We start from the raw sequence: 12,863 nt of genomic DNA, 5'->3' as shown, positions 1-12,863 counted from the left end.
ACACAGGAGTACATGTTGAAACAGACCAATCACAGGCCAGCATGCTACGAGGAGGCGCCATAGACATTAAGGTTGACTCTTAGTCAGGATGAAAACGACTACATTGACGTGATCCTTTGCTAGTTATGGCCACTTCTAATACTTCCGGCTTCATGCACCATCTGGAGTTTTCCATAGGAATGGATGACATCAGCGTTATCGCTATACTGGTTTTAATTTTTTTGCTTGGACCCTTTTGTACGTGATTAGTCTCTCTAGACATCCGGGTTGCCTCCCACAATGTTCCAATGTTCCGGCTTAACACGTCTGTACATAACAGAACATCAGTTTTGCATAGAGTAACTATATCACTGGCTACGCACTATCTCATCTGCTTGAATAAAATACAAAATAGTAGCTAGCAAGATAGAGATCAGAGGTTATTTTTAATTCCTGCATTTCACAAGAGCTACCTTCACTAAAATCACTTTCGTGCTGGATCGAATCCCCGAGCTGAGGATGTTGATTTAAGGCAGCACCTCTCTGATTTTGAGGGGTTGGGTTAATTGTGGAAGACTAGGTATCCCCTTTACCCTGTGTGTATGATTAGAATCGCAACGTTCTGGCATGTCTGCCTTTTTTTCTCTTATCAGACTGACCAAGAGAGTCTGTCATATCCAGCAGACTCTAGTCACTGCTGTTGCCTGGGGTCGGCTTTTCGAGACTAGTACAGTACCTTATTAGAACAGTGAATCTGAAAGGTTTATATGATGTTGTACATGTTTTCAAGATATAGAAGTGGTAAACATAAGAAAGATATTTTTTTCTGAGACACTTGAAATATATTTTTTGCTGTATCCTCCTCCCTCTGACACTTGTGTGTACCCGCCCGTGTCTGTGTGTACTAGTTTTGTTCTTCCTACAGGCGGTGGTGCAGTGTGAGGCATTTGCCAGGGAGCTGGCCAGACAGAGAGAGAGGCTGGAGACTGAAATGGCTGCGGAGCAGGAGAAAATCTCTGAGGCCAGAGAGGTGGTACGCAACGAGGCCCTCAAGCAGAAGGAGACACTGGCCCAAACGGTCTGTCCTTCTGCCTTTGAAACTTTCATTAAAGCTGAAATTGAGATATGTTCAACTTTCTCTATTTATCCTAGTCACTAATTAAATGTTTTATTAAGGTAATACAATAGCAGCAAGCATAAAATATATTGAAGATGCAGTATTTAAGCATTAAAAAACTATATTTTCTATGTAACTACGGTCAAGGGGTCTGAATACTTTCTGAAGGCACTGTAAAACCCTTACTTTTGTCCTCCGAAGAAGTCAAAATCATTTGACTATTGACCACAGATCACAGATCACAAAGGCCATATTTCTCATACTTGCCACCATCTAGTGGAATAGCTACACAATTACACCCATGCAAAACGTATGGAGCGTTCTTCCACACAGTAGGATTTCAGTTTGATCAATTTATTTGTCTCCACTCCCAGGTGGCCAGCCTATCCCAGAGGGTAGCAGAGCTGGAGGGTCAACTGGCCAGGCAGGAAAGAGAGAGGGGCTCCCTGAGCACCCAGCTGGATGAGACCCTACGCAAACTCACATCACAGGAGCAGGACACCAGCAAGGTACTGGAGCCACCTTACTACTGTACAACACCTAGAGAGGTTCCAGGTTTGAGCCTGTTGTTATAGTGTCTAAGGTGTTGAACTGGCAGTTACAGACACAGTACACACTACTGCAGTCCATAGAGGAGAAGGATTTCAGTGACATCTTTTTAATGCATTTTAAAGCCACTGGGTGGCACCAAAGCCTTGTATATATCAGCATTTTATTTGGAAGCTTCAAGATCTAACCATTCCAATTCTAAGAGGCAGTTGGGTCATTCCACTTCAAAAGCACAAAAAAATAGGATTTCAACACCCCCCCCCCCCCCCACACACACACACACACACACACACTCCATGTCAACAACGAGTATATAGTTTCAGTTTTTCTGTGTTTGTCAACTATGGAACTGCGTCTCTGAGTATTGTTTCTTCTTCCTATGTCATGTGTTCCCAGTGAACTTGAGGATGTTTTTTTCCCCTGTTCGGAGAAATTAGTTATTGAAGTTAGGTTTATATCCCATCCTACATCCTGATATTACAAGATGATTCTGACCACTAGATGGTGCTGTTTCTGCTATTTGGTGATACAAAAAAATAATCTCCACTCAATGTTAAAGGGATAATTTGCTATTTTTCTTACCCTGTAAGCAGTCTATTGACAAGATATGACAGCAACCCATGCATTGGTTTTGTTGGCCACTGTTTCACGTGCAACATTTTTAGCATTTGTGGCAGAAATCCAAATCCATATGTAATATGGTTCCTTTGTGCTTGTTGCTTCTCCAACAGAGATGTGACATTTCTGGGTGCAGTACATGCATTTTGGCAGGAGTGTAGTAAGGCTTATGAATGATCTTAAATTGCAGCAGTTTATCTCTTGAACATTTTCACATATCTGTGACCAGTGATTCTCCTCAATTTCTTCCTTTGGATCTGTTTGTAATTTTTTCTTTATAGGTTCTGAACCATCAGGTAGTGTTTCAATCAGCCTTTTATATAACTTGGCAATCAACTTCTTTGGCATAGAAACGTCTTTCAATATTTTTTTCTATGCTTATTCTGTTGATGCGATTGAATAAGGTTTCTGAGTTTTAGGAAATTAAAGAAATGGGCCTTGGATAATCCAAATCTTTCCTGTAATTGATTCAATGACAGTAGAGATCATCATAGTACACATGTCAGGACTTAAAGGTGTTGTCATGAAGCGCTGGAGGTAAGGTGGGGTTATTCCAAACAGGGGTGTCTGGTGAAATAGGTTCTTTCCACATAGGCCTGTGGCGGTCTTGAAAATGGTCCGTCGTTATTGTCAAACAAATAACTTTCGGCCTCACGGTAATTGACCGTTTAATTAACATAAACACATTTAGCATCTCCTGGCTTCCACACATAGCCTACAAGCCATTTAAAAAAGTCTAATTCATCCATGTAATATAGCTGACACCTTCACAATAAATCCATTATTTATTTTAGACCGGTCTAAAGAAGCATGATATGAAGAAAATATAGTCTATTTCAGAAGAACAGAATCACAAACTCTGAGTTGTCCTTATGTGGCTATGCCAAATGGCTGTGGGCGACACTAGTTAATTTGGCAGACAAAATTAGCTTATAATTCCGTGGCATTATTTTATAGAATGAAGGATACAATTGAACAAAGCTGAATGAAATATGAATATTTTCTCCAAACAATTTGAGGGAGTATGCACATGCTGCTTTTCTGTGTTGAGCGATTTAACAAAGAAATAGGTCTCCTATAGGCTTAATTTAGAGATATTAATGGAACTTTAGTAGTTCTACAAACGTTGGGCTATATGTTTTGATTTTTAATACATGATGAGACTAATGATGATTTAAAAATGTCTCTTGAAAAGCATGATCTCTGCTTTGTTTTTTTGCGCGGGCTGTACACAATCCAACAGTCTCTCATTGACAATTTGACAAGCACTTGATAATGCCTCAAATTTCAGGGCGGCATCCCCTTTGTGGCCGTAATGCACCCTAAAAATGCCTTTTGCAGCCTTGAGTGCTGCGGTGTGCCCTTCTCCCTGAGTGTGCTGCGGTGTGCCCTTCTCCCTGAGTGTGCTGCGGTGTGCCCTTCTCCCTGAGTGTGCTGCGGTGTGCCCTTCTCCCTGAGTGTGCTGCGGTGTGCCCTTCTCCCTGAGTGTGCTGCGGTGTGCCCTTCTCCCCGAGTGTGCTGCGGTGTGCCCTTCTCCCTGAGTGTGCTGCGGTGTGCCCTTCTCCCTGAGTGTGCTGCGGTGTGCCCTTCTCCCTGAGTGTGCTGCGGTGTGCCCTTCTCCCTGAGTGTGCTGCGGTGTGCCCTTCTCCCTGAGTGTGCTGCGGTGTGCCCTTCTCCCTGAGTGTGCTGCGGTGTGCCCTTCTCCCTGAGTGTGCTGCGGTGTGCCCTTCTCCCTGAGTGTGCTGCGGTGTGCCCTTCTCCCTGAGTGTGCTGCGGTGTGCCCTTCTCCCTGAGTGTGCTGCGGTGTGCCCTTCTCCCTGAGTGTGCTGCGGTGTGCCCTTCTCCCTGAGTGTGCTGGTTTTCCATCATGTTTTATTGTGTCTTTCTCACAGGCATCAATTGAAGCCAGACACTTTGGGGATGCAACTGCGTCCTTCCTTATCCAGTTCCGAGTTGCATATTGAAGATATGGGAAAAACTGTCCACATTTTTACTTTTTGTAAGCTAACAAGACGAGTAGGCCTAACAAACAGCAAAAGCACTAGCCTATGTCCATCTACTATCCCCCATAGTAAAAAAAAAAAAGTTGACCTATTCTGTGCGAGAAATAAATATTCCATTCTGGGACAGTTGTGGGGATAAGATACATCCCAAATTAATACAACCACTAGCAACAAAAACCTTTTTGCAATGTGGCTGACACAACAGATCAGAAGGTTTAGGTTGTTAAACTATTAGTCTGTTTCTTCACATTATAAGGGCAGCAGTGAGCACACGGCAGTATGTAAGCAGAAAACACTTATCAAAAGATACCGCAAATGTGAATATGCATGTAATGCTTTTATTATAGTGGTACATTATAATACTCACATGCCTCTTAGGCTCTCACATGCCAGTTAGGCTCTATACACCTTGTAAAGTGGATTAATGTGCTTAATTTTAAGAAGTTATCTGGCCACTTTAGTTATGATACAAACCTTATTAAAACATATAGGCCTATGGGCTAGGCTACATGAGGTGTTTGACTATGATTTAGAAAAAGTTTTTAAAAATGTTTCTTTTTTAAAGGCATTGTTTCTTACGCTGGACATAATTCACAAGCGATAGGCTAATATTGTCACCCATCAGACTATTCTTGATTTAATCTTACCTTTACATATACTAAATAATATGTGTGACATATGTTTTCATTTAGACTGGACCATTATCATGCACCTGTATCAAAACGGGGCAGCGGGAAATGTCATCTATGCACTTAAATAGTGAATGGAGGATGCTATTCCTCGTGGTATATTTTCATGCCAGCCAGGTAGGCTATACTCCTGTTGTAAAAAGAAGCAATGTGCTTAATATTAGGAAAGTTGAGAAATAAATATATTATGTCTAGCCTACAGAAAGCTTTTTATTAGCGGCCATCACTCTGTTTTCTCCCGCAATTACATAGCCTATAGAAATGTTGAGCAACATGAGCTCATGAAGTGTTTGATTAGATTTTCTAATACATTTGCATTGATGTCAGACTGATTAGAGGGACTATAGAGTGCACGTTTGGTAGGCTACTAATGACCAGCAGTAGGATCAGAGCTTGGAGAAGCATAATTACACTGACTAAACAGTCATGTGGAATTTGACTGCCTTCATGACTCGTGACCGCCAGGGTGGCGGTAATACGTCACCGCAACAGCCCCATTTCTACCTCGTGAATTTATGTACATTTTCCCAAACACGAATGGGATTGAGAATCATTGGATTGTCAGATTTATTTCTTCCATGCCTTGGACCTGAAGTAGTGAATATATATTTTATATCATAAGGTATTATATTTTAGGCTTCAATACACCTCCATGCACAAGGATAGTTTGCTGTCCATTGTTTAAGGGAGCACAGTTGTGCTTTATGGTTTAAGTAGAGAACAGTCCATTTGACTCTTAAGGGCTTTCCATTCCAAATAAAGTTGGAAGAGCAGACCATTTATTTAAACAGTTGGATGGAATTGAAAATGGCCTGGAATAAATACATCAACCTCTAATATATTAATTTAGATTATGTTGACCCTACCTAAGATGGAGAACTCTCCCTATTTCTGTCTCTGAACATCAAATTCAATCCTATCTATGAAAGGAGAGTCATTTATTTTATATGCCTCCAGATTGCATGGTATTAATAGACCCAGGTATTTCATGTCTTTGTCCATTTCCACTGAAATCTACTTTATAAGCTTGATTTGTCATGATTACAAATGGGAATTATTTCAGTTTTCTCCCAATTCACTTTGAATCCTGATACAGCACCATGTGTCAAACATTAGTCAAATAAATGACAGAGACTGTTCTGTTTCAGATAAAGTAAATTGTCATTTGTTTTCATTGATGAAACAGTGGCCTATAAAACCAAACCATGGGCTGCAGTCATCTTGTCAATGGGCTGCTTACAAGGTAAGGAACCCAATGTCATTTGGGTGAATTAGAGAACTGATACTGTACACTGGTTGGTGTGGGGGTCTGTAGGTGTCTTTTGGGAGAACTGATACTGTACACTGGTTGGTGTGGGGGTCTGTAGGTGGCTTTTGGGTGAACTAGAGAACTGATACTGTACACTGGTTGGTGTGGGGGGTCTGTAGGTGTCTTTTGGGAGAACTGATACTGTACACTGGTCTGTAGGTGGCTTTTGGGTGAACTAGAGAACTGATACTGTACACTGGTTGGTGTGGGGGTCTGTAGGTGACTTTTGGGTGAACTGATACTGTACACTGGTTGGTGTGGGGGGGTATGTAGGTGGCTTTTGGGTGAACTAGAGAACTGATACTTTACACTGGTTGGTGTGGGGGTCTGTAGGTGGCTTTTGGGTGAACTAGAGAACTGATACTGTACACTGGTTGGTGTGGGGGGTATGTAGGTGGCTTTTGGGAGAACTAGAGAACTGATACTGTACACTGGTTGGTGTGGGGGTCTGTAGGTGGCTTTTGGGTGAACTAGAGAACTGATACTGTACACTGGTTGGTGTGGGGGTCTGTAGGTGACTTTTGGGTGAACTGATACTGTACACTGGTTGGTGTGGGGGGGTATGTAGGTGGCTTTTGGGTGAGAACTGATACTGTACACTGGTTGGTGTGGGGGTCTGTAGGTGGCTTTTGGGTGAACTAGAGAACTGATACTGTACACTGGTTGGTGTGGGGGGGTCTGTAGGGTGGCTTTTGGGTGAACTAGGCTTTTGGGAGAACTAGAGTACACTGGTTGGTGTGGGGGGTCTGTAGGTGGCTTTTGGGTGAACTGTACACTGGTTGGTGTGGGGGTCTGTAGGTGGCTTTTGGGAGAACTAGAGAACTGATACTGTACACTGGTTGGTGTGGGGGTCTGTAGGTGGCTTTTGGGTGAACTAGAGAACTGATACTGTACACTGGTTGGTGTGGGGGTCTCTAGGTGTCTTTTGGGAGAACTGATACTGTACACTGGTTGGTGTGGGGGATCTGTAGGTGTCTTTTGGGAGAACTGATACTGTACACTGGTTGTTGTGGGGGTCTGTAGGTGGCTTTTGGGTGAACTAGAGAACTGATACTGTACACTGGTTGGTGTGGGGGTCTGTAGGTGTCTTTTGGGAGAACTGATACTGTACACTGGTTGGTGTGGGGGATCTGTAGGTGTCTTTTGGGAGAACTGATACTGTACACTGGTTGTTGTGGGGGGTCTGTAGGTGGCTTTTGGGTGAACTAGAGAACTGATACTGTACACTGGTTGGTGTGGGGGGTCTGTAGGTGTCTTTTGGGAGAACTGATACTGTACACTGGTTGGTGTGGGGGATCTGTAGGTGTCTTTTGGGAGAACTGATACAGTACACTGGTTGGTGTGGGGGGTCTGTAGGTTGCTTTTGGGAGAACTGATACTGTACACTGGTTGGTGTGGGGGGTCTGTAGGTGGCTTTTGGGAGAACTGATACTGTACACTGGTTGGTGTGGGGGGTCTGTAGGTGGCTTTTGGGTGAACTAGAGAAATGATACTGTACACTGGTTGGTGTGGGGTCTGTAGGTGGCTTTTGGGAGAACTAGAGAACTGATACTGTACACTGGTTGGTGTGGGGGGTATGTAGGTGGCTTTTGGGTGAACTGATACTGTACACTGGTTGGTGTGGGGGTCTGTAGGTTGCTTTTGGGAGAACTGATACTGTACACTGGTTGGTGTGGGGGGTCTGTAGGTGGCTTTTGGGAGAACTAGAGAAATTATACTGTACACTGGTTGGTGTGGGGGGTCTGTAGGTGGCTTTTGGGAGAACTAGAGAACTGATACTGTACACTGGTTGGTGTGGGGGTCTGTAGGTGGCTTTTGGGAGAACTAGAGAACTGATACTGTACACTGGTTGGTGTGGGGGGTCTGTAGGTGGCTTTTGGGAGAACTAGAGAACTGATACTGTACACTGGTTGGTGTGGGGGGTATGTAGGTGGCTTTTGGGAGAACTAGAGACCTGATACTGTACACTGGTTGGTGTGGGGGGTATGTAGGTGGCTTTTGGGTGAACTGATACTGTACACTGGTTGGTGTGGGGGGTATGTAGGTGGCTTTTGGGAGAACTGATACTGTACACTGGTTGGTGTGGGGGGTCTGTAGGTGTCTTTTGGGAGAACTGATACTGTACACTGGTTGGTGTGGGGGGTCTGTAGGTGGCTTTTGGGAGAACTGATACTGTACACTGGTTGGTGTGGGGGTCTGTAGGTGGCTTTTGGGTGAACTGATACTGTACACTGGTTGGTGTGGGGGATATGTAGGTGGCTTTTGGGTGAACTGATACTGTACACTGGTTGGTGTGGGGGGTATGTAGGTGGCTTTTGGGTGAACTGATACTGTACACTGGTTGGTGTGGAGGGGGTATGTAGGTGGCTTTTGGGTGAACTGATACTGTACACTGGTTGGTGTGGGGGGTCTGTAGGTGGCTTTTGGGTGAACTAGAGAACTGATACTGTACACTGGTTGGTGTGGGGGTCTGTAGGTGGCTTTTGGGAGAACTAGAGAAGTGATACTGTACACTGGTTGGTGTGGGGGGGTATGTAGGTGGCTTTTGGGAGAACTAGAGAACTGATACTGTACACTGGTTGGTGTGGGGGTCTGTAGGTGGCTTTTGGGTGAACTAGAGAACTGATACTGTACACTGGTTGGTGTGGGGGGTCTCTAGGTGTCTTTTGGGAGAACTGATACTGTACACTGGTTGGTGTGGGGGATCTGTAGGTGTCTTTTGGGAGAACTGATACTGTACACTGGTTGTTGTGGGGGTCTGTAGGTGGCTTTTGGGTGAACTAGAGAACTGATACTGTACACTGGTTGGTGTGGGGGGTCTGTAGGTGTCTTTTGGGAGAACTGATACTGTACACTGGTTGGTGTGGGGGATCTGTAGGTGTCTTTTGGGAGAACTGATACTGTACACTGGTTGTTGTGGGGGGTCTGTAGGTGGCTTTTGGGTGAACTAGAGAACTGATACTGTACACTGGTTGGTGTGGGGGGTCTGTAGGTGTCTTTTGGGAGAACTGATACTGTACACTGGTTGGTGTGGGGGATCTGTAGGTGTCTTTGGGAGAACTGATACAGTACACTGGTTGGTGTGGGGGTCTGTAGGTTGCTTTTGGGAGAACTGATACTGTACACTGGTTGGTGTGGGGGGGTCTGTAGGTGGCTTTTGGGAGAACTGATACTGTACACTGGTTGGTGTGGGGGTCTGTAGGTGGCTTTTGGGTGAACTAGAGAAATGATACTGTACACTGGTTGGTGTGGGGGGTCTGTAGGTGGCTTTTGGGAGAACTAGAGAAATGATACTGTACACTGGTTGGTATGGGGGGTATGTAGGTGGCTTTTGGGAGAACTAGAGAACTGATACTGTACACTGGTTGGTGTGGGGGGTCTGTAGGTGGCTTTTGGGAGAACTAGAGAAATGATACTGTACACTGGTTGGTGTGGGGGGTCTGTAGGTGGCTTTTGGGAGAACTGAGAACTGATACTGTACACTGGTTGGTGTGGGGGTCTGTAGGTGGCTTTTGGGTGAACTGATACTGTACACTGGTTGGTGTGGGGGGTCTGTAGGTGGCTTTTGGGTGAACTGATACTGTACACTGGTTGGTGTGGGGGGTCTGTAGGTGGCTTTTGGGAGAACTGATACTGTACACTGGTTGGTGTGGGGGTCTGTAGGTGGCTTTTGGGAGAACTGATACTGTACACTGGTTGGTGTGGGGGTCTGTAGGTTGCTTTTTTTGGGAGAACTGATACTGTACACTGGTTGGTGTGGGGGGTCTGTAGGTGGTTTTGGGAGAACTGATACTGTACACTGGTTGGTGTGGGGGTCTGTAGGTGGCTTTTGGGTGAACTAGAGAAATGATACTGTACACTGGTTGGTGTGGGGGGTCTGTAGGTGGCTTTTGGGAGAACTAGAGAAATGATACTGTACACTGGTTGGTGTGGGGGTATGTAGGTGGCTTTTGGGAGAACTAGAGAACTGATACTGTACACTGGTTGGTGTGGGGGTCTGTAGGTGGCTTTTGGGTGAACTGATACTGTACACTGGTTGGTGTGGGGGTCTGTAGGTGGCTTTTGGGTGAACTGATACTGTACACTGGTTGGTGTGGGGGGTCTGTAGGTGGCTTTTGGGAACTGAACTGATACTGTACACTGGTTGGTGTGGGGGTCTGTAGGTGGCTTTTGGGTGAACTGATACTGTACACTGGTTGGTGTGGGGGTCTGTAGGTGGCTTTTGGGTGAACTGATACTGTACACTGGTTGGTGTGGGGGGTCTGTAGGTGGCTTTTGGGTGAACTGATACTGTACACTGGTTGGTGTGGGGGTCTGTAGGTGGCTTTTGGGTGAACTGATACTGTACACTGGTTGGTGTGGGGGTCTGTAGGTGGCTTTTGGGAGAACTGATACTGTACACTGGTTGGTGTGGGGGTCTGTAGGTGGCTTTTGGGTGAAATGATACTGTACACTGGTTGGTGTGGGGGTCTGTAGGTGTCTTTTGGGAGAACTGATACTGTACACTGGTTGGTTTGGGGGGTCTGTAGGTGTCTTTTGGGTGAACTGATACTGTACACTGGTTGGTGTGGGGGTCTGTAGGTGGCTTTTGGGTGAACTGATACTGTACACACTGGTTGGTGTGGGGGTCTGTAGGTGTCTTTTGGGTGAACTGATACTGTACACTGGTTGGTGTGGGGGTCTGTAGGTGTCTTTTGGGAGAACTGATACTGTACACTGGTTGGTTGGGGGGTCTGTAGGTGGCTTTTGGGTGAACTGATACTGTACACTGGTTGGTGTGGGGGTCTGTAGGTGTCTTTTGGGAGAACTGATACTGTACACTGGTTGGTGTGGGGGTCTGTAGGTGTCTTTTGGGTGAACTGATACTGTACACTGGTTGGTGTGGGGGTCTGTAGGTGGCTTTTGGGTGAACTGATACTGTACACTGGTTGGTGTGGGGGTCTGTAGGTGGCTTTTGGGAGAACTGATACTGTACACTGGTTGGTGTGGGGGTCTGTAGGTGGCTTTTGGGAACTGAGAACTGATACTGTACACTGGTTGGTGTGGGGGTCTGTAGGTGTCTTTTGGGAGAACTGATACTGTACACTGGTTGGTTTGGGGGTCTGTAGGTGTCTTTTGGGTGAACTGATACTGTACACTGGTTGGTTTGGGGGTCTGTAGGTGTCTTTTGGGTGAACTGATACTGTACACTGGTTGGTGTGGGGGTCTGTAGGTGTCTTTTGGGAGAACTGATACTGTACACTGGTTGGTGTGGGGGTCTGTAGGTGTCTTTTGGGTGAACTGATACTGTACACTGGTTGGTGTGGGGGTCTGTAGGTGTCTTTTGGGTGAACTGATACTGTACACTGGTTGGTGTGGGGGGTCTGTAGGTGTCTTTGGGAGAACTGATACTGTACACTGGTTGGTGTGGGGGTCTGTAGGTGGCTTTTGGGTGAACTGATACTGTACACTGGTTGGTGTGGGGGTCTGTAGGTGTCTTTTGGGAGAACTGATACTGTACACTGGTTGGTTTGGGGGTCTGTAGGTGTCTTTTGGGTGAACTGATACTGTACACTGGTTGGTTTGGGGGTCTGTAGGTGTCTTTTGGGTGAACTGATACTGTACACTGGTTGGTGTGGGGGTCTGTAGGTGTCTTTTGGGAGAACTGATACTGTACACTGGTTGGTGTGGGGGTCTGTAGGTGTCTTTTGGGTGAACTGATACTGTACACTGGTTGGTGTGGGGGTCTGTAGGTGTCTTTTGGGTGAACTGATACTGTACACTGGTCTGTAGGTGTCTTTTGGGTGAACTTGGTGTGGGGGTCTGTAGGTGTCTTTTGGGTGAACTGATACTGGTACACTGGTTGGTGTGGGGGTCTGTAGGTGTCTTTTTTTTTGGGTGAACTGATACTGTACACTGGTTGGTGTGGGGGGTCTGTAGGTGTCTTTTGGGAGAACTGATACTGTACACTGGTTGGTGTGGGGGTCTGTAGGTGGCTTTTGGGTGAAATGATACTGTACACTGGTTGGTGTGGGGGGTCTGTAGGTGTCTTTTGGGAGAACTGATACTGTACACTGGTTGGTTTGGGGGTCTGTAGGTGTCTTTTGGGTGAACTGATACTGTACACTGGTTGGTTTGGGGGTCTGTAGGTGTCTTTTGGGTGAACTGATACTGTACACTGGTTGGTGTGGGGGGTCTGTAGGTGGCTTTTGGGAGAACTGATACTGTACACTGGTTGGTGTGGGGGTCTGTAGGTGGCTTTTGGGAGAACTGATACTGTACACTGGTTGGTGTGGGGGTCTGTAGGTGGTTTTGGGTGAACTGATACTGTACACTGGTTGGTTTGGGGGTCTGTAGGTGGCTTTTGGGTGAACTGATACTGTACACTGGTTGGTGTGGGGGTCTGTAGGTGTCTTTTGGGAGAACTGATACTGTACACTGGTTGGTGTGGGGGTCTGTAGGTGTCTTTTGGGTGAACTGATACTGTACACTGGTTGGTGTGGGGGGTCTGTAGGTGTCTTTTGGGTGAACTGATACTGTACACTGGTTGGTGTGGGGGTCTGTAGGTGTCTTTTGGGAGAACTGATACTGTACACTGGTTGGTGTGGGGGTCTGTAGGT

The 12,863-nt window shown here is 45.9% G+C and overlaps 1 protein-coding gene across 3 annotated transcripts in view; it reads left to right on the top strand.

The window, feature by feature from the left end:
- The window catches only part of sdccag8 (SHH signaling and ciliogenesis regulator sdccag8), a 76,792-nt gene that overhangs the window by 12,382 nt on the left and 51,547 nt on the right, over nucleotides 1-12,863 (top strand). For all 3 annotated transcript variants that reach the window (XM_046357327.1, XM_046357325.1, XM_046357326.1), the window contains 2 exons: nucleotides 905-1,057; nucleotides 1,471-1,605. In XM_046357327.1, the coding sequence (XP_046213283.1) occupies nucleotides 905-1,057; nucleotides 1,471-1,605 (288 nt within the window). The remainder of the gene's footprint in view (nucleotides 1-904; nucleotides 1,058-1,470; nucleotides 1,606-12,863) is intronic.

This window comes from Oncorhynchus gorbuscha, linkage group LG07, assembly GCF_021184085.1.
Source record: "Oncorhynchus gorbuscha isolate QuinsamMale2020 ecotype Even-year linkage group LG07, OgorEven_v1.0, whole genome shotgun sequence".
NCBI lineage: Eukaryota > Metazoa > Chordata > Actinopteri > Salmoniformes > Salmonidae > Oncorhynchus > Oncorhynchus gorbuscha.
This window is presented reverse-complemented; position numbering and strand designations above follow the sequence as displayed.